This window comes from Misgurnus anguillicaudatus, chromosome 9 (assembly GCF_027580225.2).
Source record: "Misgurnus anguillicaudatus chromosome 9, ASM2758022v2, whole genome shotgun sequence".
NCBI lineage: Eukaryota > Metazoa > Chordata > Actinopteri > Cypriniformes > Cobitidae > Misgurnus > Misgurnus anguillicaudatus.
In genome coordinates this window covers 28,612,742-28,640,636 of record NC_073345.2, presented here as the reverse complement: position 1 = coordinate 28,640,636, position 27,895 = coordinate 28,612,742, and the positions used below count along the sequence as shown (strand labels likewise).

Genomic DNA, 27,895 nt, shown 5'->3' with positions numbered 1-27,895 from the left:
TGTCAAATATTTCAATTATTATATGAGCAGAATTCATATATGTCACCCTGAACCACAAAACCAGTGATGATGCTGGATTCACACCAAACACGTTAGAGGCGACAAAAACTCGCTATTCGCACGTAGTTGGACGCTTGAACATTTATGCTACATACACACCAAACGCGGGGCATCGCATTACTCGCTCTAGATTACTTGCGGGATTTAACTTCGTGTCATCCGAATTTTTCGCTCGAGTTGAATATTTTCAACTTGGGAGAAGACGCGTTTGAGGCAAATAGCGCGTGTTTTTGCGGCAAACGCGCTGCCCATATCGCTTCATTCGCATCGCCCCATGCGAAGACTCGTCTGATCGCGTCTTTGCATTGACTGTTTGTAATCTACTTGCACAAAAATCGTTGAACTCACGTCTGGTGTGAACCCACAGTTAGAGTTTACTCGAGCGTGAACTTCTAGTAATTCGAGACATTCACACGGAAATTTGCATCATGGGAGGGGCTTCTGCTACTTCGCTCGCTAACTCAAATCACGTCACTGCAAGAGCAAGCTCCTGATTGGTTAACGCAATGCGGTTTTTACGCTAAAGTTCAGATTTTTCAACTCGCGCGTTTCCTGCGCCAATTCTCAATTCGTGCCATTTGCGCGAACTAGACACGCAAATAAGATGGATTCGCGTCTATCGTGCCACGCTAAACGGCTCATTCGCGCCGCGAGACCTCCAGACGCGTGTAAACGCGTCTTAACATTGACTTAACATTAAAAACAAGTATTTTGCATAAAATTAAGAATTTACTTTTTAAATACTGACCCGATACCATACTGATTTTGGCAGTAACTCATTTTTTAAAAATTGCCGTTTATTGCGTTTTGGAACCAAACTTTTCAAATATACCTGTGCGACTTATGACTGGTTTTGTTGTCCAGGGTCACATACTGTATGCTGAGCCATGGTTAGGTATTTGCAAAGGCACATTTCTTTATAATCATTTTATAAACCAAATCATTTCGAACCAAATTTTTTAATTGCAGCAATGTTAAATTTAACATTTGATTTTAAGTGCCGATTTACCCTCAAAATGTTGTTCCAAACTCGGCTCACTTTCTTTTTTTCTGTGTGACAACTAAATCATTGCAGAATATCCGAGCTTTTTTTGCCATTCAGTAAAAATAGATGAGGACCAGGGGCTGTAAGCCTCTGGAAGGAATAAAAACATCCATATTATTTCTTTTCAGAGGACATATAGTTTAAGTGGATTTACCTTGAAAAATGTGCTCTTTCTACAGAATGGCAAGTCCGAGGAAGTTTTTAATGCTCTGGTAATACAGGGTTTTCCACCGACCACCGATTACGATGGTTTATTGGTGGAATATCTTGAGGTGTACGATAATGAAGAGCAGGAATTAGCATTGGATGGGAAAGATCTGTCAGAAGACTACCTGAAATCCCACAACACATCAGATAGCGACTCCGGCCGTGGCAGCTGCGACAGTCGCACCCTGCTGTTGGAGAAATGCCTGGAGCGACGAGAGGCAAGCGGTAACATGCAACACTACAGCCAGCACGGAGAAACCAACGAAGGCAGCGAATGCCAGGGGGGTGAACCGGGTTCACCGCAGTCCACGGACGGGCACGCCAAGACCTGGCCTGTTGTTTTTTCATCTCCACAACCTCACCAATATCAAGTAGGAGCAGCTAAACCCACCCATCACAGCGTTCCAGAGATTTTCAGCATCTCTTCGACACCCATCAGTTACCACCAACTTCATCATCGGGACTTGACAACGCAAGAGGGCCGCTTGAGCAAACCCCCCTGTCGACATTCCCAAAGCTACAACCAGTTCAGTCTGGACAATCCCGAGTCTCCTGGCGTGCCTCAATCGCAATCCATGGAATATGTAGAGGTGCAGAGGATCGGCCCTGAAAATGTGTTACTGCTCAGGCCTCTTTCAGACCCCAACGGCGAACAGGACTATTTTGAGCCCGTTGGGGAGGACTACAGCAGAGTCAAAGAGGTGACATCAAACAATATGCTCCTTCTGCAGGCAGATACACCTCCGCAGTCCTCGGACGATTACAGCCAGGTCTCGGACAGCCAAAGCGACCGATGCTCGACCCAACACCAGCTTCATCCCTGCAAACCTCTCATCCAAGTGTCGTATAGTCCACTGGACGACATGAGGCTGATGGGGAATGGTTATGTGGACTCGACAGCATTACTTTCCTAATACGGACACTCTAAGACTGCAATACAAAAAGCCGTCCACATCTTAAAACAAATTTGTTATAAAATGTAATAGCAACTTATAAAGGCCTCTGAGAAGCACTTACTGTAGACACAACTTCTTTTTTAGGGGTTTCAATGGGATGATTTGTATTTAAAATTATATTTATATTGAGAAGATTACACTTAAAGGTGCAGTGTGTAAATTTTAACGGCATCTAGTGGTGAGGTTGCGAACTGCAACCAACAGCTAAGTCCACTGCTCATCTATCGCTTTTGAAACACATAGAGAAGCTACGGTAGCCGCCACCGGACAAACATGTCATCGTCGGAGACAACTTAGTAAAAAAGTTTGTCCATTAAGGGCTTCTGTATGAACATGGCGGCACAAAATGGCGGCTTCCATGTAAGGGGACCCCCCGTGTATGTAGATAAAAACGTCTCATTCTAAGGTAATAAACACATAACGGTTCATTACGAAAGGTCTTTATACACCCCTGATAATATAGTTTTATATATTATTTTGCATTTCTGTCAAGAGATCCTTCTAAAAATTACACACTGCACCTTTAAGTGTAAACAAGGGTTTGTTTTATAGCAGAGCTGACTTTTCTCAAGCATCTCTGTGCCCCTTAAAGATCGCTTTTTGAAAAGATTGGAATCCGTGTTATATCATAATGCAAAAAATCTGTTTGTTTTCATGTATATCATATTTACAGATTTATAGGATTTAGCACTTAGCTGCCCTCAGCAATGCACTGCATAATGTTTTTGTAAATGTATTTTGGATCATGGCACTGTTACGCGGCTGTTCTTGTGCTGTTCGGGGTCATTTGTTTTGAGTGCTGGGGTAACGCATTACAAGTAACGTGCATTACGCAATAATATGACTTTTCTGAAGTAACGAGTAAAGTAACGCATTACCTTATAAATGTACACATTAATAATATTTGAGTTACTTTTTTAAACTTAACGCAGTCACATTATGCACTCTATGCGTACACTCCTGTATGGGAACAGTTTGAGTCCGAAACTGAGATGGCAGGCCAAAGCTCGACATTTTTGTGTTAAAATATGCAATTTCTAAATGCAGAACTTTTCAGTCATAAAAACACCTGCAAGGCATGAAAGAGATCAAGCCTCAGCCAAGAAAAAGTAACGCAAAAGTAACTAAAAAGTAACTAAAAAGTAACGTAAGCACTACTTTCCATGAAAAGTAACTAAGTAACGTAATTAGTTACTTTTTTGGGAGTAACTTAATATTGTAATGCATTACTTTTAAAAGTAACTTTTGATTTTTTAGGAATATGAACTTATCCTTAAGTATTGCCAAAACGTACTCGCCCCAATGTTGAACTGAAGTCGCACGACTCGCACCACATTGAAATTTTGAGTGTTTTTTCTAACACTTCTAATATGCCATTTATCTAAGAAATCCTCCTGTTGTTCATTTATGAAAACAAATGAATCTGCATAATTCCAGCCAAGATGTATTTTTTAAGTATTAAAGTACGATAATGCAAAAGTAAACAATGAGATTAACTCATTGAGGTGTTTAACTTTTAAATAATTTTAATACAACAATTAATGGAACTGATTGTATACGCAAAGCTATTACCGGTACACTATCAGAAAATAAATGGTACCCCAGCTGTCACTCGGGTGGTACACTTTCAAAAAGTACAACTTTGCACATAAAGAGCTCCCATAGAGGTACATATTGTTACCAAATGTATACACATATTAGGACCTTTAGGGTACTGCCCCAGTGACAGCTGAGGTACATATTTTGGCCTTTTTTTCTAATGGTGTATAAAACTAGAAAATGCAAACTAGCATATTATAAATGATATTTATAAACAGTGTTGGGGGTAACGCATTACAAGTAACGTGCATTACATAATAATATTACTTTTCTAAAGTAACGAGTAAAGTAACATTACTTTTTAAATGTACACATTAATATTTGAGTTACTTTTTTTTAAATAGTAATGCACGTTACTTTTCAAATCAATTAATTTTATTTAAAAATAATAATATATTAAATTAAACTGAACGTAGTCATGTAGAATTACGCACTATATGCGTGCGAACCTGAGCGAGAACAGTTTAAGTCAGAAACAAGGTTGGCAAGCCATAGCTTGACATTTTTGCGACCGAAATATGCCATTTTTGAATGCAGAATTTCTCAGTCATAAAAACACCTGCAAGGCCTGAAAGAGATCAAGCCTCAGCCAAGTAACGCAAAAGTAACTTAAAAGTAACGTAAGTATTACTTTCCATGAAAAGTAACTAAGTAACGCAATTAGTTACTTTTTTGGGGAGTAACTTAATATTGTAATGCATTACTTTTAAAAGTAACTTTCCCCAACACTGTTTATAACTGATGACAGATATTTTCCAAATCTAGTTAGTTTTTCAGTATTCAATAGCGTATATATTAGACTGGCACGTTTTAATGAGGATAAACATTAAATCAGCTCTCCGTTTTATATTTTTGATATAAAAAGAAAATGGTGAACAGAATGAATATATTCTAAAGCAACATTATCTTGTACATACATAAATGATGGTAGTTGGTGAGTCTCATTTACCATGCGCTTGCCTTTGCAAATCAACCTCTGACCCCCACATGTTGCCTTTATTTTATAAGTTACATTGATGTACTTAAGTATGCAGGATATTACGAACTTTAATCATTTTTGAGTGTATTTTATGATTACTGTGTTGTGCAGCAATTATAAATGCTTTGTTTCTTGCAATCAATCTACATAGACAAAGTAACGCTTCATATTTCTATACTGTATGCAAATATCTGTCATAGGCAGTGGCAACTCTTCAAAATGTATGTGTGTAATAGGGTGCAGCCTCAGGACAGTTATGTTTTGGCTCATTGTGCACTATCATAGGACAGTCTGAAATATTGTACTTTTTTATTGTATTATTGTACTGCTATTATTGGATCATTGGACTGACTGATTGAATGATTGGAGTCAAACGTCTTGAAGAAAAGGCATAAGGAGAAATCTAGTAAAGCAATCCTGCTAAGACTTTAATTCTGAGTTAGAGATTGAACTTTGTTATTGAAATCAGACTTTGATTTCACGCTACCAAAAAACTTTAATCAACATGTGAAATTGTTCAAATCCACAACAATAGCACTTATTATACACAGCAAGAATGGCGTTTGTTGTTTTAATGGTCACTCTTTTATTTTCTTACTATTTTAAATGTAATGTATGTCACTGGAGGTGCTAAAATTCAAGTTTTCTTAGCCTATAACCATGTTGTGCATTGAATGACACAAGTCTTGTGTGATACATCCTGTTCTGTTTTTCCAAAATAAATGGTTAAATTTGTGCAGTGACACCTCTATGATTATTAAAACGCATTGTCAGATTGTATAAGGTGTGCTGGAGTGGTTCTTTTAAGAATCGATGGTTTGTATTTAGCCAATGCAGTAAGTTTGAAATGATCTCCATAACTTGAACTCTATATTTTAGTCAAAACAGAGAATCATTGAAAACACATCAGTAAAGATCAAATCAATAAATTAAACATATTCATTTACCAGCTTATCTGTCACTTTATAATACTCATACAAGACATAAACTTGTACTTATATTAGTCTAGGTATAGTCCAACAAAAAGTATAAGAAAAACTTGGAAACATTTTACACCACACTTTTTTTTTGCAACAACAATTGTCAGAATAGCTTAATGTGTAGTCTTCGGTTTTATTTGTATTTTTGAACATATGCGGTTAGCAACAAAAACAGCAGAATAAACTTTCCATCTTTTTAATGACTTTGCTGTAACAAATATATTTATGGTTTTATTTTGACTTTTGTGTCATTAAACACATTAAGGTACCTGGGTCATTCCACCGAATCTGTGCCATTTGCATGCTGTAACTCATCAAAACTGAAGTTGATATTTTTCTTTTTTTTAACACTAAATTTAATAACACACGTTTTACTTTTCAAAATGAGTATTGGTCAATCTCAGGTAACTAGTTTATTTTTAACATGGTTTCTTAATGAAGGATTGAGGCATTTTGATAAGACTGAAAGTAACAGGACAAATACATGAAATATAGCGGCAGTAAATATGTGCTAATAGCATAAAGACACTTTGCAAATTCTAGTGATTTACCAAAATGTTTTTTTTTTATAATCTGATAACATCAAAGAAATAATATAGGAAACAGGACTGTACATTATGGGCCCTATTTTAATGATCTAAGTGCATTGTCTAAAGTGCACGGTCTAAATGGGCGTGTCCGATTCCACTTATTCTAATTTAATGATGGAAAAATGGTTTATGCGCCAAGCGCATGGCCGTTGTTCATATTCTCATAATGAGTAATGGGTGTGTTTTGGCCATAATGTGCAATAAACCAATATGAGTCTTAGGGCCCTATTTTAACGATCTAAGCGCATTGTATAAAGCGCACAGCGCAACGTCTAAATGGGCGTGTCCGAATCCACTTTTGCTAATTTAACAACGGGAAATACGGTTTGTGCGCCGAGCGCATGGTCGAAAAGGGTTGGTACAATTTTTTAATGAGAAATGGGAGTATTTCGGGCGTAAACCAATGAGAGTCTCAGCTCTCATCCCCTTTAAAAGCCTGTTGCGCTGGCGCTATGTCTAATCCCTATTTAGATGACAGACTTTGTAAATTGAAAAACTAAGCGGAGGAAGAAGATCCCCAGTTTAAGATTAATGTTAAATAATTGTGTTGTTTTTCACTTGTATTGAAATTGTTATTTTTTTATTAAAACCTTTAAAACCCGTTTTCTTTTAGTCATGGAAGTAAAAAAGCAGGCTTATAGTTGCTTTAAACGTATGGCTATCCAATATCATCAAAAAATAATTTACAAGTATGTAAGAAAAGGTTTGTACTGTAAAACTACTTTATTTGTAACAAACAGAAGATAAAGAATTTACAAACGGCTCTCCGTACGTTTCAGCACTTGGACAGCGTCACGAGATTTTTTAAGCATAACTTAAAAATGTTTCTCATCTCACCATATCCACAGGTACAGAGTCATCATATACAATAAATTTGTGGGGAAGCATTTAAAAAAAACATTTAAAACTAGATGCATTTGTTTAAAGCAAAGCATTTATTTACTTACCAGTCTACAGGTGAAGCAGCTCTTTAAGCCTTCTAACATCTCATATTCGGTCCTCATTTATGTCCAAGAGACTCAATATTAATCTTTTACATTTTAATCCTTTAATTTTTCATATTTAAAAATGATTGTGTGCTGCTGCTGCGCATCCATGTGTGTGATAAGCAAACCCGCGTTGTCGTCCTGTTTAGGCGCATATTACTAACGCGCTCATTAAATAATAAGAACACCATTGTGCCATTGACATTTGACTTTAGAACAGGTTTTTGTTGGTCAATGGCATAGTCTATTTTAGTTGCCTCAAAATAGCAACGCACCAACAATGCGCCTGAACACACCTCGTTCTCAGACCAGAACGCCCATGGGCGCAAAATTGGGCGCAAATGCATTTGCTATTTAAACAATGTGGCGCTAAATGTGAAAAAGACACTTGCGTTGCACATTGCGCTGCATTGCGCCGGGTGTAATGGCATCCACATCAATAACATAAAATATACAGGAAAGAAACTGAGAAAAGTGACTTTTGATCTTCATATGACCTTCAGAAGATTCAGATGATCACACTTTCTCTTGAAAATGTGACTTGCGGGATATTTCTACATTTTCGGAGGGGGGAACGTGTTGGGTAACAGGACTGAGTGAAATCCTGAGGACATGATTAAAATGTACATTTTATCTAAAATATGATGACTTTTTCATTGGTAAAAAATATTTAAAGAAAAGATAGGATATGGACCCATACAAAAATGAATTGTTTGCTTTATATTTAAAGGTAAAGTATAGAGTTAGAGAGCAGGGACAGATAAAAAATGCAATTTTTTAGTGTTCTGTGTAGTTTTTATTAATCTTTTAAAATATTTCATTTACATTTCATGTTAGATAAACAGGCAGGACACTTTGCTTAATAATAAAATGTTTTAAGGAGTTAGTTTTCATGCATTTTTATATTTTTAATATCCTGTGGACAGCAATGTTATCCTTCGGTGGAATGACCCACTATAATTACTATGAAAGCGTGCACAACATGCTTTTACACTTACTAATAGGTTCTTTGCCTGACTGTATGGTTCCATATAAAACCTTAACAGTGGGAAAAAGGTGAGAAAGAAATGGAAATGCATCTAAGAACCATGCCAGTCTTGCTACAGTTGATTGTATAAAAGCTTTTTAGATAATTTAAAAACTGAATCCAAATGTAATTTGAACAAAACAAACCTCTTAAAAAGTTGACTCACTATGAAACAATTTTCCTTGGAAATTGTTTTTCCCTTTGTTTCCCTGGCCACAAAAAAGTTTGAGAACAAAACAAAATTTTACATTTTCCAGGTTGATTGCTTTTTTAAAAATCATTATAAATGTGTTATTTTGTTGTTTAGCTTGTCTCTGTAAAAGTATTCCACAATAAAGCAAACTATGGAGGCTTTGTAAGTCATAATAAGATCAAGTTTGATTAATGAGAAAATCTTATAATAAAGACGCACATCTCATAATGAGAAACTGGAAAGCTTGGCCGTACTGGTTGGCTGGTTTTAGCTGGTTTAAAATGGAATAGGCTAAGCTGGTCCTTCCAAAGCTGGTCTTTCAGTCTGGTCAAGCTGGTGTGTTAGCTGGTATTAGCTGGCCTCCTAGCCTAACCAGCAAAAACCAGGTTGACCAGATGAAAAAGTGGCCAAACCCCTCAGGACCACTAGAAGATAATGCTGTGACCAAGGAGAGCCACTTGGAGAAAAAGCAATATTCAGACTATGAGGTTTTGTCAGTAGCCTATGTGTGGTAGGTATTAGTGTCTTTGTTACATAATGAACATTAAGTTGATATTGATTATAAAACATTAAATAAATATCTTAATAGTCAAATGGAAACACTATGCAATGATATCGTATAGTTCACTGGTTTTCAAACTGGGGGCCGCGAGATGAAATAAATTAATTTATCATGAATTCTGTGTAATTAAACCTAAAAAAATAAGGCTACTAACCAAAAGCACTACTTTTTTGTATAATTTAATGTTTTTTTATTAAAATGTTGAGTTTTAGAACAGTTTTTTGTCACAAATTTTCTTTGGGGAGCCGCGAAGGAATGCACTGTACACAAGGGGGGGCCGCACGCTGAAAAAGTTTGGGAACCACTGGTATAGTTAACTACATGAAATAAATGCAAATAAGTGACAGTGATGTAATGAGCATGCATGGTAATATGTAAAATTTGCATTTATACCTTACAGTAATGCACAAAATGATGCATGGCTATTGGATAAGTTACTAAAGGCAATGGAATGAAGAGGGTATATAGACTTTACCCCCACTTTTCATTGGTTCAGCTCTCACCCTCCCAATCACAGTCTTATCAGGGAAAAGTCTCGGCTTCTTCACACTTTTGGCATTTTGCAGGGAGCCAAGTGTGAAAATAAAGCAGCAGTAATGCATCAAGTTTTGTCTCGTATAAACAGCCCGCGTTTGCTGGGGAAAACACGCTCATTTAATGCAGTGGATGTGTTTGTGAAACTCCACAGAGGGAGCGGTGAGTCAATGCTGATTTTCTACGCGTTTGTTTAAAGGAATGCAGGTGCTTTCCCGCGGTTTGAATGACTCTGTCGCGAATCACTCGATCTGACTCTGAATCATTGGAATGACTAGCGAGTTATCTACTAGTACTAGTGTAACCAAGATAATAACTGTTCTCGACTTTGTGCCGGCTGCGCAGACCGCGTAAGTGTGACATCATAGTAGCGCGAGAGTGTTTCGAAACCCTAGAAGCGCTGCAGGTTTCAAATCGCTCTCGCGGTAATTTGCTGTCATGTCCCGTTCTGTTTGTGCAGCGCCGCAAAAAGTCGAACACGCACCTTCCCTGTTTCCCAATCCGCATACTTTAACTACTAGTAGTCGAATTTAGATTTAATATATCTCATCTCTTTCAATGCACTCAAATGTCTATACTTTCCCATAACAAAAACAGTGTACACATACTTTTAGGGCATAGCATATAGGCGAATTGGGATGCAGATAATACCCGTCAAAATGCTACTTCAAATCATGTAAGTTCATTGTGCATTTTAAAATGTTTAGAGTTAAAACTTTTACGTATTAGTAAATGCTGCTGACAATATCAAATGCAACCTTATTGTAAAACCTACTATAGATTTTTAAAATCTAAAGTTGTATCTGTTAACATTAGTTAAACAACAGTCAAACTAACATGATCAAAAATTGTATTTATTTTAAATAAACACATACATGGTTAGCAGTGCAAAATTAAATAAAAGTTTAACACTGTCAAATGAATTTACATCAAAAGAGATTAAAAAACTGTCCACCAAATTTTGTTTACCTGACTTTTTGACATTAAATATGATTCCTGTATGAGTTTCTTTATTCTATTGACTTCCATAGTATTTTTTCCTACTATGGAATTCAGTGGGTACTGTGAATTGTGTGCAAAATGTCTTATTTTGTGTTCAACAGAATTCAGAAACTTGTATAGGTTTATAACAACTTAGATGATGACAAAATTGTCATTTTTTGGTGAACTATCCCTTTAAGACTGTTATCTGTGCCCAGGTGTGTTATGTCAAAAGTCAGCTGTGAATCACCCCTCACCTAAACTGCCTGACATGCCTGCATGTGACTTTAAACCTGAACCATACCAGGGCATGTATTTGCAATAATTAATTACAGATTTAATGTACCAAAAGAGTCAAGCAATAATTAACAAATGACATGTACCATTTTAATTCACTGATGTGTATGTATTATAAAGGAAAGACCTCTAAATAGTGCAATTGTGTGGATCCCCATAACCAAAATGCAGTTTTACCCTTGCATGCCACGTAGCCTATGTGTTGTGGAGTCTAACTAAAACTATTACCTGTACTGTCATTATGTATGTTCCTGCAGGGCATGTCTAAAGAACGTCTGCTCGAAATCAGGAAACACAACTGTAACCCTATGATCTCAAAAGTAACATACTACAAAAAGCCAGTTTATATAAAACAGGGCTATATGCAGTGGCTTTGGGATGTGGATGGAAGACGCTATCTGGATATGTTCGCGGGGGTGTCCACTGTGAGTGTCGGACACTGTCACCCGTAAGGACCTTTTGGATTTGTTGCTATGTATTTTTACATTTACATTAGGGTAGAGAGTGAATTGAACCCATGACATTTGCACTTCTATTTCACTTTTTTTGCTTTGACATTTTGCATTAACCCTGGAGAACCCACGGGTCAAATTTGGCCAATGTTAATTAATGCTAAGAGAAGGGTTCTTGGGTTCTCCAGGGTTAAAGCTCAGACTGAAATATACAACTAAGAGTGGTAATGTTTAATTGTTAATCTAACCACCCATTTGCATGTGATCGCAGAAAAGTGACTGAAGCGGCAGAGAAACAGCTAAGGCGTGTATGGCACACGACGCCCATCTACATTTACCCACAACTGCAGGAGTACGCAGAGAAACTGGTGTCCCTTTTCCCAGACCCTCTAAAGGTGCACGGCTATCTGTGAATTTAAAGTGAATCACTGTCTGAAGTGCACACTATGGCTATAATTAAATACTAAAGTATTGCTACATCTCAGCTTACATTGTACACTTACCAACAAGCTCCTTATAAATCCTATAAATTAAAAGGTTTAGAAATAGTAAATATATGCAGAACATACACTCACCTAACGGATTATTAGGAACACCATACTAAAACTGTGTTTGACCCCCTTTCGCCTTCACAACTGCCTTAATTCTACATGGCATTGATTCAACAAGGTGCTGAAAGCATTCTTTAGAAATGTTGGCCCATATTGATAGGATAGCATCTTGCAGCTGATGGAGATTTGTGGGATGCACATCCAGGGCACGAAACTCCCGTTCCACCACATCCCAAAGATGCTCTATTGGGTTGAGATCTGGTGACTGTGTGGGCCATTTTAGTACAGTGAACTCATTGTCATGTTCAAGAAACCAATTTGAAATGATTTGAGCTTCGTGACATGGTGCATAATCCTGCTGAAAGTAGTCATCAGAGGATGGGTACATGGTGTCATAAAGGGATGGACATGGTCAGAAACAATGCTCAGGTAGGCCGTGGCATTTAAACAATGCCCAATTGGCACAAGAAAACATCCCCCACACCATTACATCACACCACCAGCCTGCACAGTGGTAACAAGGCATGATGAATCCATGTTCTCATTCTGTTTACGCCAAATTCTGACTCTACCATCTGAATGTCTCAACAGAAATCAAGACTCATCAGACCAGGCAACATTTTTCCAGTCTTAACTGTCCAATTTTGGTGAGCTTATGCAAATTGTAGCCTCTTTTTCCTATTTGTAGTGGAGATGAGTGGTACCCGGTGGGGTCTTCTGCTGTTGTAGCCCATCCGCCTCAAGGTTGTGCGTGTTGTTGCTTCACAAATGCTTTGCTGCATACCTTGGTTGTAACAAGTGGTTATTTCTGTCAAAGTTGATCTTCTATCAGCTTGAAACAGTCGGTCCATTCTCCTCTGACCTCTACCATCAACAAGGCATTTTCACCCACAGGACTGCCACATACTGAATGTTTTTCCCTTTTCACACCATTCTTTGTTAACCCTAGAAATGGTTGTGCGTGAAAATCCCAGTAACTGAGCAGATTGTGAAATACTCAGACCGGCTGTCTGGCACCAACAACCATGCCACCCTTAAAATTGCTTAAATCACCTTTCTTTCCCATTCTGACATTCAGTTTAGAGTTTAGGAGATTGTCTTGTTGATTAGATAATTGCATTATTGAGAAATTGAACAGGTGTTCCTAATAATCCTTTAGGTGAGTGTATATGCAGAAAATGTTCATACTGTATACTGCAGTAATAGAAGTGTAGTATGTTGCTTTTCTGAATGTGGCATTTGTTGTTTTTTTAGGTTGTGTATTTCACTAACTGTGGTTCTGAGGCAAATGACCTCGCAGTGCTAATGGCTCGGCTTCACACTGGAAATTTTGACGTCATAACACTCAGGTGATCGACGTGGTGCACAGAAATGACCTCACATTTACTTTAGGTTAAAATAGTATTCAATCATAACAAACAATTAAACTAGATAAATGTTTGAGAAACATAATTAATGACTACATTGTGTACTAAGACAGACAGAAAATTAAAAGTTGCGATTTTCTATGCGATATGGCTAGGAACTATACTCTCATTCTGACTTAGTGATGTTACACACTGCCCGAAAATAGTCCCCTTAGTTACCTTCAATAGCAGGGGCTATTTTCGGGCGCTGCATAATATCACTATGCCTGCTGCTCTTTGGTTATTTTTAGCGCGATGCTAATGGTCTAATCAGATTCAATGGATTATGCTAAGCTATGCTAAAAGTGGTACCACCAGACCTGAAGATCGGCTGAATGGATTCCATAATGGTAAAAATCAAATGTTTAACTCTAGGGGAGCTGGAAAATGAGCCTATTATCAAAAAAAGGTGGAGTGTCCCTTTAAATGCCAAATTGAATGGAGAAATTAAATAGCTTATTTTCTTTTTAATGGGATTGTTTACTGAAAAATGAAAATTTTGTCATCAGATCTGTGGCACCATTCACTTCCACAGTATTATTTTTTTCCTACTATGGAAGTCAATGGTGGCCTTGATCTGTTTTGTTACAAACATTCTTCAAAATATCTTCTGTATTTATACAGGATTGTAACAATTTAGGGTGAGTTAGTGATGACTGATTTGACATTTTTATGTGTGAATCTCTTTAATCTCTCTTTCTTTTGTTTTAATGCTGTCGTCACAAATCAAAACCCTACTGAAAAATCCAGCTAAGACCAGCATAAGCTGGTGAGCTGGTTTTAGCTGGTCTCCCAGCTTGGTTTTAGCTGGTTTTGCTGGTTTAGGAAGCTGGTTTTGCTGGTGTAGCAAGCTGGTCTAGCTGTGTTTTGGACACTTTTTAAGCTGGTCTAGCTGGACTTAGCTGGTCAGGCTGGAAGGCCAGCTGGCCCACCAGCATGACCAGCGCTTTGTCAGGCTGGGAGGACCAGCATAAACCAGCTAGTGCCAGCTACCAGCTTATGCTGGTCTTAGCTGGATTTTTCTTTGTTTGTGTATGCAGGGGCTCGTATCATGGTGGCAGTCCACAAGGAACAGGTCTCACATCTAACTCAACATATAAATTTCCCGTCCCCTCCTCTCTGGGCTGCTACAACGTACGTATGACAACAATCATTAATCCTTTTGTGAACGACCTGCTTTTTAAAGGTAATATTCTTCTGAGACAGTTTCACAAACTACATTATGAGAGCAGGCATCAAGTTAAGTCTGCAAACGCAACAGAATTACTGTCAGTTCTCATTAGGTTTTTATAAATCAAAATAAGAGTGTTACAAAGCAAAATTAAATGTCAATAGTCGATTTGAGCATTTTTCCTTCAGAGTGAACACTATGGGGCAGTTTCATGGATAGGGCTTATTCTAGTCCCAGACTAAATTGCATATTTAAGCTGACTTAATATAAAACATTTTGCATTGAGTCACATATCTTAACATATATCAGTACCACTGTTTCGTCTCAAGATGCACACCAGTATTGTTTTTTGTAAGGTTTGTTTGTTAAAACGACTTAAATGTCCTAATATAACTAAGGCCTAGTCTTGGATTAATCTAAACCCTGTCTGTGAAACTGCTCCTACAAATTCTGCATATAACATTGGGAGACCCTACAACATTGTATTATATTTCAAAAGCTTTTGTAGATAAATTTAGGATATGTTTTTCTCGACTTTATTGTCATGTGGGTTAGGTGAACAGTGCGATTTTTTTTTTTTAGACTATGTGTCCAGATGTGTTCAGGGGTCCATGGGGAGGCAGTCACTGTAGAGACTCTCCAATTCAAACCACACGACAGTGCAGCTGCTCACCAGGTACACATATTAAAACATCACATTTCTTTCTATCAGGATATACATCTGTAAACACTACATACTAACCCAATCCCTAATCTTATTGTCGCTGTTCATCTGAGGTCTGTGCAGATTTTCCTGAGTCCATAGCATATTTTAAAAGCTTAAATTGCTCTGAAGGACCGTTCGTCTTCTGGACAAACATTTTTAAGAGCAAGGTAGCATATAAAAAATATTGTGAGTGGGCAACTCAGTCATCCAGCACTGGTTTTATATAGACAATTATTTGTGAGCCATTCTGTGAAAACCCAGCTATAGTATTTTTATTTATACATTTTCTACATAAAATCATCTTACATAATGTAAAGAACATTTTGTGATTTGGAGGACTGGTAATGCAAAATTATAAATAAATAATACATATAATAAGATATATATAAAACAAACATAAATGAGTATTGCTACTTTTATTTCTTTTTTTGGTATTAAGTAATGCAAAAATTATAAATAAATAATAAATATAATAAGATATATATAAAAGAAACATAAATGAGTATTGCTACTTTTATTTCTTTTTTTGTATTAAGTAATGCAAAAATTATAAATAAATAATACATATAATAAGATATGTATAAAACAAACATAAATGAGTATTGCTACTTTTATTTCTTTTTTGGTATTAAGTAATGCAAAAATTATAAATAAATAATAAATATAATAAGATATATATAAAAGAAACATAAATGAGAATTGCTACTTTTATTTCTTTTTTTTGTATTAAGTAATGCAAAAATTATAAATAAATAATACATATAATAAGATATATATATAAAACAAACATAAATGAGTATTGCTACTTTTATTTCTTTTTTGGTATTAAGTAATGCAAAAATTATAAATAAATAAGAAATATAATAAGATATATATAAAAGAAACATAAATGAGTATTGCTACTTTTATTTCTTTTTTGGTATTAAGTAATGCAAAAATTATAAATAAATAATAAATATAATAAGATGTATATAAAAGAAACATAAATGAGTATTGCTACTTTTATTTTTTTTTTGTATTAAGTAATGGAAAAATTATAAATAAATAATACATATAATAAGATATATATATAAAACAAACATAAATGAGTATTGCTACTTTTATTTATTTTTTGGTATTAAAATATTTTAAACAAATGTATTTATTTCTGTATTTATTTATAAATATAATTTATTTATTATTTTATTAATTTCCACATTTATGTATTTATTTATGCAAACATTTATTTATTTTTTACATTTATTTATTTATACATTTATTTATTTCCACACGTATTTATTTATACATTTATTTATTTATACATTTATTTATTTATACATTTATTTATTTCCACATTTATTTATTTATACATTTATTCATTTCCACATGTATTTATTTCTAGAATTTATTTATTACCACATGAATTTATTTCTACAGTTATTCATTTCAAAATGTATTTATTTCTAAATTTATTTATTTCTACACGTATTTATTTCTACATTTCTGTGTTTAATATTTTAATAAGTAATTATGACTAACTATGACAGAGACGCTCCAAAATGTGTGAGGTACTCTATTCACTGTATCGGGTCACATTTTTTAAGCATTTCGATTTTTGGGCAAATCCCATAAACCTGAATGTCTTATAGACTTCGGTCTGGGCTCTTTTCTTTTGGGTCGGCAAGTATCCACCGTAGCATTGTGTATGCAAGTTTTGCATGGACAGATTTTTTCTTAAGAACATTTGTTACATTTATTTTTATTGGCCAATAAATGTGAATCTCTTATCTTTTCTTAGGTCACTGTCAGGCCAATGATAAATATATTGACCAGCTTAAAGAGACGTTTGACACAAGTGTTTCGTCTCGTATCGCTGCATTTATTGGAGAATCTATTCAGGTTTGACTACATTATATGATGGATTAAATTTTACACTGGATGTACGACATTTAAAACATATTATTACAAATACTGACAAGCATTAAAGGGATAGTTCACCAAAAAAAGAAAAATTATATCCCTTATTCACCCTCAAACTTTTTGGGGCACCATTGACTTCTATAGAATTATTATTATGTTTTGCTACTATTGAAGTCAATAGTGCTTCAGCTTCCTCCTTGATTACAAATATCTTCATGTGTGTTCATCAGAACAAAGAAAAGTATACAGGTTTGTAAATAAATGATTTCTGCTTGAACTATCCCTTTAATCATTACAATCATCATTTGCATTAAATTATGACATATTGTGAGGATCATCAATATTTGTACGTAGGGCGTTGGTGGAGCTGTTCAATACCCTAAAAACTACCTGAAGGAGACCTTCCAGCTTGTTCGGGAGAGAGGTGGAGTCTGTATCACAGATGAGGTCTGATATGGTGGTGTAAATCCCATTCAAACATTAAGCTCGTCCATCAGACTGGTTAGATGATTGATTAACCATATAAATTGATGAACAATGATTTTGCAAAATTACTCTAAAACAATAAGATTAATATTTGACATCACGCAAACAATTTAAACAGATACACCTGTGCTCGGCTACACCCCCCAATTGGAGATAATTGCTATCGGATGCGCCCGAAATCGCATACTTGAGTAGGTAAAATTACAAAAAAACAGCATTTTTGTATTACGGAAAATTTCTGTTATTTATTATGCCCATTATTTTACGGTATTTTACAACATACTTGTTTAAAGCTTATTTTAAATAAGTACACTGTTAAAAAAATCCGTAAAATGTTTTTACATCAGAATCCAGCCAGAAGAATTAAATCACCCTGGTACTTTTCACCTACTGTTTTATGAATATTGCTTGATTTCAGAATAAAGTTATTATTTTTTAATGCCATATGCTTCTTAGGTACAGACTGGTTTTGGGCGCACAGGAAGTCACTTTTGGGGGTTTCAGGGACATAATGTAATTCCAGACATGGTTACTATGGCAAAGGGCATTGCTAATGGGTTCCCAATGGGTGCTGTGGTAACCACAGCAGGTAAGTCCACTGCTGTTAAATCCTTTCAGATGAATTATTGTGTGATTTGCATAGGCGATAATGACATGCGGTTTGCCGTAATTAACGTGTGCATTGTTAGACTGCACTTAAGGTGAGCTCGGAGCCAATGGCAAGACATTAATATGGAACAAAAATATATGAATTAAATTGCTCTCGTGTTGTTTTTTAATGGTGTACTGTTGCGTTCGCCTTAAAATACTCTGCAGTCGGGGCACTTTGTTCATGTTGATAAGCTCTTTGGTTCATGTCAGTTGGATATTTCTATTGTAGTAAAAAAAAACTCACCAACTTTTACACATTGCCTGAGTTTTGGAAGTGAGGAAAATGGGTTGACACTAAACTATAACTAATAAAAATAAAAATAAATCTTTAAAACGTTGCTTATTTGCAGAGATTGCCAGTTCATTTGGAAAGGAAGTTCATTTCAACACATTTGCGGGTAATCCACTGGCCTGTTCAATTGCATCTTCAGTGTTAGATGTAAGTACACATTGATTGTTACCCTCTCTGTGAAATCCACGCTAAAGTCTCACAATCAAAGTTTGATTTTAGTCAATATTAAAGATATTAAAAAGTTATATTTTCAAAGAATGTTCATTACAACCTTCTAAATTATTAAGGTAACGGTTTTACCATTCAGCGTTAGTCATGCTGAACTGTGTTGACATCAATATTATCATAATGCTGGGTAGGCTACACACCAAAAGTTTGGCCCTGTCCCAAATGGCACACTCCGGACTTGTGGTCCTCCTCCAGTCCACACTTTGATGACATCATGTAGTGCAGAGTTTAGGGACCCTTGATGCAAGTCCACGTGGGTGCACTGGAGTAATATTTTGGGACAGACTCAAGCGTCACTCTGGAAATAGGAAGATAAGTTGCCCGTCAGTGTGAACTCCTCCCTTCCGTCGTCTGATTGCTCTAATTGCTCTTTCGCAAGGACATCTGGGTTGGCAAAGTGCGCAAAGCCTGCTGCAGTGCGGGCTTCGCCGAAGACCACATTAAGGGGGCAAAGGGGGCGCTGATGAGCACACTTCAAAGCGTAAAATGACAGATGGGACACCCTACGGACTCGTAGACTAAGCAAGCATACACAATTTAAGGCCACGAGACCGAAAGTTCACATAAAGTGCGCCATTTGGGACAAGGCCATAATCGGGCTGATTTTGAGCCGATTTACCCCCCTTCCGAAAATCCTAGCTATGTCCCGATTATCTTGATGGTTCTACAGATTATCTTGTCAGATTTTCCCTTGGTATGAGGTGTGTTAAGAGTGTCCAAATCTGATCAGAAGAACATCGGAGCCGCCCCGATCGCAATTCACATGTTTAATATTTACGATCAGAGGACAAGCACGCGCACGCTCTTGAGATAATCACGTGAAACGAAACAATATCCAATCAGAAAGTGAGATGATGGAAGACTGAAGCAGTCATGGCGCAGTACAAAGTGATGCAAAGGGACCGTGTACAGACCATGTTCCCGCAGTCTCCATGACTTCACCCAAAACCTATTCTTTTTTCCCTTAAATTTTCTGTGAAAATCATTCCAAACAATATTATTAAAATTTCTTCCTGCATATTGTCCGTCATGCTTATTCTGAAGTCTCGCGATATTTTGCGAGATTTCCTGTGTTCACACAGTCGAGACACTTGTTGAAAATCTGTTCGTGTGTGGTGTGCTGTTTTTCACACATCATGGCACACCACGCACACTTAAGGTGCAAAATCTAGAAATTTTTCATCCTCATGTTGTATAAAACATCAAAAGGTTTTTTATGTGTGTCTCTCAGACGATTAAAGAAGACAGGACGCAGGAGAACAGTGCTAATGTGGGGACCTACCTGCTGACAGAGTTGGCCAAACTCCGGGATAAGTACGAGATCATTGGTGACGTACGAGGAAAAGGTCTTATGATCGGGGTAGAGATGGTCAAAGATAAGGTAAATAAGCAGTACACCAATATGATCTCATGTAACCTTCATTTATAATAATTCTTATCATCTCAATGTGGGTCAAGTATTAAAAATCATCTGTTGGATATGTAAATAGGATCTGGTGTTATTTGGATTAAGTTATAAGAATACAAGTTTAAATAGGTAAACTGACATTTTCTATAAACCATATTTGCTGTATAGCCTCCCCAGTTTACAAAAGTGACGTAACAGTGCACACAATTGTAAGCAGAACATTGTTTAGTAAAAAACATTTCGATCCACCTGAACTAATGTCTTGAATACACAAAGACATCTGGCTGTACATCTTCCACTGCATGGAGCTTTAATGATGGAAAATGCCTGGGTGATTCTCACGAAAACTTGGTTTTAAAATTGTCAAGCATGAAAATGTAAAAATTGCTTAAATTTACTTTTTTTCCCACCAGACATTGAAAAACAAAGTCTGGAGTAAATGGGAACATTAATTTAAAAACTTTTACTTATCATTTAACACTTTTTGTAACATAATTAAAAAAATTTGTCCTAAGAAATCTCATTACCGCAACAGTCAGAAAACATCAACACTGACATATTTTCAAAATGACATGACAAACCTGAAAGAACATAATTTGGAGATTCTGCACATGCATTTAAAATCAAAGTATTATGCTTCAATTAATTAAATTAACATTTAATAAGCATCTGTTGCGGTAATGATAATCAAAATGTCGTGTAAGCATTCTGACAAGACAATATTTCAAATTAACTGTAAAAAAATGATCTTACCTGGTAGCCATCTTGAAGTAACTGGTCCATGTGCTTGATCACTCAAAATCAAACTTTATTAAAATTCTGTATGTGTGCTTAAACTGTTCTCAAAAAGTGTTGCGGAGGATGAGAACATCAGGCATGGACACATCATTTTCCTAATTTTTCTTCATTATTATTATACATGAATATTTAGTAAATATTTTTTCTGTCATCTAAAGTAGTCTAGCAAAACATCCATTTATTTTTTTCCTTAATATTTTTGTGTTAATTTGATTAAATTACAACATAACGCATGTTCAAACACAGCCGGACACATTGCGGTAATGAGAATTTCAGCAGAAAATGAGATAAAATTTACAATTATAAATTCTTATGTTGAAATCACACATTGTGCAAGGTAGAACACAGTATTGTGTTAATTCTGATGCTTTTTAATGTTACTATATTACACATTTTAAAGCTAAAATCATTAGTGCCGTGGTGTTTCAATGGTTTCGTGAGAATCACCCGCCTACTGCCTACCAATAACCTTTTTAATATGAGATAAATGAGAAAACCAGAAAATCCACTATGATGGTGTGTAATTTTTGTACCATTGCACGTTGTGGTGGTTTTTAGATGCAAATGGATAGAGCCATTATATTGCTGGACTGGTTGTGATGCTTGAACAAATAAGGCTTGGATAATGGTTTTTGCATTTTTTCAGGAAAATCAACTTATAAAAGGATGTATTATAGTTGTCTGTCCTTGTAAAGGTAGAAAAGATGAAAGATGCATAATTTACCCAGTAATTTTCAATACCTTTTTGGTATTGTTTTTTTATATTGAAGCAACAGTTTACCAAAATCTGAAAGTTTTCTGTCATAAGTTTCTCACACTCATGCCATCCAAGATATAAAGGTGCATTCAAAAAGTGAAACTTGTATATTATATTCATTCATTACACACAGACTGATATATTTCAAATATTTATTTCTTTACTGTTGATGATAATAACTGACAACTAAGAAAAATCCCGGATTCAGTGTCTCAGAAAATTGGAATATGACTTAAGACCAATAGAAAAAAGGATTTTTAGAAATCTTGGCCAACTGAAAAGTATTAACATGAAAAGTATGAGCATGTACAGCACTCAATACTTAGTTGTGGCTTCTTTTGCCTGAATTACTGCAGCAATGCTGCGTGGCATGGAGTCGATCAGTCTGTGGCACTGCTCAGGTGTTATTAGAGCCCAGGTTGCTCTGATAGTGGCCTTCAGCTCTTCTGCATTGTTTGGTTTGGCATATCGCATCTTCCTCTTTACAATACCCCATAGATTTTCTATGGGGTGAAGGTCAGGCGAGTTTGCTGGCCAATTAAGAACAGGGATACCATGGTCCTTAAACCAGGTACTGGTAGCTTTGGCACTGTGTGGAGGTGCCAAGTCTTGTTGGAAAATTAAATCTGCATCTCCAGTTGGTCAGCAGCAGGAAGCATGAAGTGCTCTTAAACATTCTGGTATATGGCTGCATTGACCTTGGACATCAGAAAACACAGTGGACCAACATCAGCAGATGACATGGCACCCCAAACCATCACTGACTGTGAAAACTTTACACTGGACCTCAAGCCACATGGATTGTGTGCCTCTCTTCCTCCAGACTCTGGGACCCTGATTTCCAAAGGAAATGCTAAATTTCCTTTCATCAGAGAACATATCTTTGGACCACTTAGCAGCAGTCTAAAAAGTGTACAAGCAACAGACGCTGTCTGTTGATCAAGAGTGGCTTGACAAAAGGAATGCGACAGCTGAAACCCGTGTCTTGCATACGTCTGTGCTTAGTGGTTCTTGAAGCATTGACTCCAGCTGCAGTCCACTCTTTGTGAATCTCCCCCACATTTTTGAATGGGTTTTGTTTCACAATCCTCTCCAGGGTGCGGTTATCCCTATTGCTTGTACAATTTTTTCTACCACATCTTTTCCTTCCCTTCGCCTTTCTATTAATGTGCTTGGACACAGAGCTCTGTGAACAGCCAGCCTCTTTTGCAAAGACCTTTTTTGTGCAAGATGCCAATGGTCGTCTTTTAACAACTGTCAAGTCAGCAGTCTTCGCTGTGATTATGTAGCCTACAGAACTAGACTAAGAGATCATTTAAAAGCCATTTGCAGGTGTTTTGAGTTAATTTGCTGATTAGTGTGTGACACCAGGTGTCTTCAAAGTTGAACCTTCTCACAATATTCTAATTTTCTGTGATACTGAATTTGGGATTTTCCTTAGTTGTCAGTTATAATCAGCAAAATGAAAAGAAATAAACATTTGAAATATATCAGTCTGTGTGTAATGAATGAATATAATATACAAGTTTCACTTTTTGAATGGAATTAGTGAAAAAACTTCTTGATTATATACTAATTATATGACCAGCACCTGCATATATGACTTTCTCTCATTGAACTTAAGTTGAACTGAAGTGAAATAATAAAGTGTGTAAGGGATGATAATAATTATTTTGAGCTTATATGATGGATGGATCTGCTTTTTGGAGTTTACCATAACCATATACCACATATAAAAAGATAACATGACTGTACTGAAATATAAAATGATTTGATTGTGTTCAAATGGAGGTCATGTACATCCGAAACGGCACAATGGTAAACCAATTCTGAGAGAAATTTCATATTTGGATGAACTTTTGCTTTAAACCAAGAGATACCTCAGGATTTGACACGCTTCAGAAATCAACGTAAAAATCCTGAAGCTTGTTATTGTGCATCCGCCTAATTAAACTGTGTTTGCAGAGCAGTAATGGTGTCCTAACATTGAGGTATAGGAAGAGACATGTAGGAGTAACATTAGCTTTAAATGGAACAGTTAATGATTCGGTTCAGTCTGTCTTTGTGTGGCATTTTCCCTCAGAGGGAATGAGGTAGAAAACATGTTAGCCATTAACTCGAGCAAAGAGAAATGACAGACCGACCATCTGAGCATTCTCAGAAATACACTGGGCTCTCTAAAAACACTGATGCACCTCACCCACGACCCTTTTACTGGAATCTATCAGCGTGTGTTTGCAAAGATAAGCCATTTCAGATTTCACTGTACTGTAGTTAGGTAAAGTTCACCCTAAAATGAAAATTATGTCAATCGCAGTTTGTTTAACCAAACCTATAGTCAAATGACATGTTGACATGTTTGTGTTAAATAAAAACCTGTTCAAACAGGAGCCTAAATGTTCTCTTAAAAGAAAATTTCCCCCATATCCAGGTCAGCAAAGACCCTCTCCCTTCACAAGCCATGGCTGAGATTTTCGAGGACACTAAAGACATGGGTGTGCTGATCGGAAAGGGCGGGTTGAAAGGACAGGTAAGCGGGCACCATCTGTGAACCGGTTTCTGTGGAAATGAACTGTAAATGCACGATGCGTGTGTGGAAGTTGTGCAATGCTAAAGGTATTCCAGAGATCCGTGTCAGTCTTGTAGTAACATGGTCGCTTTGTGCCTCAGGAATCCTGCTTGTCTAAACTTATGGAAATAGTTACAGGAAGCATTGCATTTACAAATGGTCTGGGCTTTACCGTTATGACTTTGCATGAAATTCTGACGGTTATTCTTTTTGCAGTCTGAAAGTAAAAGCATGTCTTAAAAAAGAAGTCAGGTCAATTTTATTTATATAGTGCTTTTCACAATGGTTTAATTGTTTCAAAGCAGCTTTACATTAATAAAAGCAGGAGAAAACAGAAAAATTGGTTTTCATTTTTTTTGTTTTTGTTATAACAAATCTGCAAAGCATTATTTTTTTCTGTGGACATTTCACAAGACTTTTTAAAGATGTAAAATAAATCTTTGGTGTCCTCAGAGTACGTATGTTAAGTTTTAGCTCAATATACCATATAGATAATTTATTATAACATGTTAAAATTGCCACTTTGTTGGTGCGAGCAAAAATGTGCCGTTTTGGGTGTGTCCTTTAAAATGCAAATGAGCTGATGAAATGCTAACACTGATCGCCATAATGGTGGTTATGGAACTCAATTGTGCTGTCAATCATTTTTTCTCTCATTGCTGTGGATGGATAGTGCAGATTAAGGGGCCGTATTATTATAATAAGATCCCCTTATGACCTCATAAGGGGAGCCAAATTTCAATGACCTATTTTTTCACATGCTTGCAAAGAATGGTTTACCAAAACTAAGTTAATAGGTTGAACTTTTTCACATTTTCCAGGTTGATAGAAGCACTGGGGACCCAAATATAGCACTTAAACATTGAAAAAGTCAGATTTTCATGATATGTCCCCTTTAAAAAGTGATTCATACAGCTGTCTCTATTCGCAGGTCTCCAGTGGAGACAAACATAGTGACATATTTAGCAAATGAAGACATGTTTTGGTCTGTTTACCACAGCGCTATCATTCATCTTCAGAAGACTTATGCTGCGTCCGAAATCGCCTACTACCATACTATATAGTATGCAAAAAGCTCTACTTTGCCTACTACATAGTATGGAAGTAGGCGGTTTCGGATGCAGCATTAAAGTCCACGTGAACCTAAAGTCACAATCGACTTTACTTCCGTGTTGTGATGTATTTCCGAGTGAAACGGAATAGGGCGTGGCTTGGAAAATAGTAGGCGTGGCTTGTGTTTTCAACTGTGCTTTGATTAGATGTAGAAAAATAGGAGTTTCATTCAGAAATAAACTGGCAGCAGACTAACAGTTTGAGGGGGCGGAGTTAACGAATGAGCAATCTTACTGACATCATCTGAAAATGATCGCCATAAGAGGCGGAAGTACATTTTCAGATTTTGTGTAAAGTTTATGAGGGCACATGAATAAAAAAACAGACTTTCACGGATAAATTGTTTATAAAAACACTGCAATATTACATAGTTATTTCATTGAAACTTTAAAATAGCACCCAAGTTATATTGACTATAGTACTTTTCATGTGCTTTTGGAGATGACAGGATTTTTTCACAAAAAACTGCATCTTCGAGTATGCAGATCATTGACAGCTGTAAAAACCTAGGACCTGTTATTATACAAATATTGACTGGTGCCAATGTTGGACTATATAAACTGTTTCTGTTTTTATTTACATGTAGAAAAATGTGAGGTTTATATTTACAATGTATGTGTACATTTAAACATCTTAAAATAACTACTTCAATGCACTATTCTGGCAATTTGCCAAAATTGGGACATTTATAAAGTATCCTTCATTGCATTCAAATCATTTTTATTTTATGGTGTGATTTCATCACCATGTGCATCTCATTATGATTAATTTCTTACTTTTCTCACCTTGTTCCTTAGACGTTCAGAATCAAGCCGCCTATGTGCATAACTAAAGATGATGCAGACTTCTTCGTCGCCGTGTTTAACCAGGCTGTGCTCAACTACCTGGAGAGAAGATAGGACATCCACAACATTCAATAGACATACTGGGTTTAACTTACCATACAGAAAAAATGATAAATTAACAACATGTCCGTTTATTTTATCTGAAGACCTAAAAAAATTGCCTGGCATTTAAAGGGACACTCCACTTTAAAAAAAAAGGTTTGCTGGTTTTCCAGCTCCCCTGGAGTTGGGCATTTGATTTTTGCCATTTTGGAATCGGTTCGGCTGGTTTCTGGGTCTGGCGGTGCCACTTTTGGCATAGCTTGGCATGGTCCATTGAATCTGATTGGACCATTGGCATTGCGCTAAAAATTGGCCGGGGAGTTTTTGTGTTTTTCCTATTTGGAACTTGACTCTTCTGTGGTTGCATCGTGTACTAAGACCGACAGAAAATTAAAAGTTTCTAGGCAGATATGGCTAGGAGCTATACTCTCATTCTGGCGTAATAATCAAGGACTTTACTGCTGTAACATGGCTGCAGCAGGCGCAATGATAACACGCAGCGCTTGAAAATGGTCCCCTGCTTTTGAAAGTAACCAAGGGGATTATTTTCGGGTAGTGTGTAATATCACCACTAATTTCCTGTCGTCTTGGTGCACGATGTGACTGCAGGGGAGTCAAGTTTTGAATGGGAAGGGTATGGAAGCCTTTTGGTTGTTTTTTGGCGTGATGCTGGTGATCTGGTCGGATTCAATGGATTTTGCTGGGCTGTGCTGGGGGTGGTGCCGCCGGACCCGGAGATCGGCTGGATGGATCCCAAAATGGTGGAAATCAAATGTTTAACTTTAGGGGAGCTGGAAAATGAGCATATTTTCAAAAAAGTGGAGTGTCCCTTTAACGGATTGGGAAATTTTGTATTTTCAGACTTAGGTTTTGGAAACTTACAGATTTAGAATATAATATAAATGTAATTAACTACGAAATCTATATAACGCATTCAATAACCAAATAGAAAGCAATCTTTATATTTGTTTCAAATAACAAAATAAGTATTAGTGTTGTATTAATCTGTCCTCACTATTATAAATAAAGGCTCTAGCAGATTTTAACTTTCTCTAAAATCGCAGTTTCTATTGTAAACCTTTTGTAGTGATTTCTTCAAATGTCTTCCTCCTTGATTTTGAACACATTCATACAGCAGGGCCATGTACTGTATTAACAACAATTTGTGTAGGTCAAATATACATAACATGTGGTGTTATCCAAATTCATTTGACATTCATAACCCATATAATTAAGGCAAGGTCAGTTTAGCAATAAAAAAATCTGTTGAACCCGAAAACATTGTAAAGGTAACAATAAGTTGAAAGTATTTTGATTCTGCAAAGAGAGCAACTGTATATTAAATACACATCTGTTGTTTTATTTTTCTTTTTGCAAATCTTTCCTGGAAAGCACTTGGTATTGTTTTTCATAACACTAAGGTTTTAAAGTTCAGCTGACACATTACACATTTTGCGCAGTGAAAACAAATATTTAAATGTTAAGCAATCTAAATGGTGCAACAATGACAACTGTATTATGAGAT

The 27,895-nt window shown here is 36.3% G+C and overlaps 2 protein-coding genes across 2 annotated transcripts in view; both read left to right on the top strand.

Annotated features, from left to right (window-relative positions):
* prlra (prolactin receptor a) overlaps positions 1-5,629 on the top strand; it is a 42,920-nt gene extending 37,291 nt beyond the window's left edge. Inside the window, exon 10 of the mRNA XM_055180393.2 lies at positions 1,285-5,629. Coding sequence (XP_055036368.2) covers positions 1,285-2,226 — 942 coding nt within the window. The 3' untranslated portion in view covers positions 2,227-5,629. The remainder of the gene's footprint in view (positions 1-1,284) is intronic.
* A 4,060-nt stretch (positions 5,630-9,689) lies between these two features.
* agxt2 (alanine--glyoxylate aminotransferase 2) lies at positions 9,690-26,525 on the top strand. The gene is made up of 14 exons (XM_073871449.1): positions 9,690-9,880; positions 10,918-11,013; positions 11,261-11,444; positions 11,720-11,843; positions 13,254-13,348; positions 14,446-14,539; positions 15,159-15,252; positions 17,060-17,160; positions 17,536-17,628; positions 18,124-18,256; positions 18,669-18,757; positions 20,070-20,219; positions 24,233-24,331; positions 26,281-26,525. Exons 1-14 carry the CDS (start codon positions 9,781-9,783, stop codon positions 26,380-26,382), a joined length of 1,554 nt encoding a protein of 517 aa, XP_073727550.1. The 5' UTR covers positions 9,690-9,780; the 3' UTR covers positions 26,383-26,525.
* Positions 26,526-27,895: the final 1,370 nt, after the last annotated feature.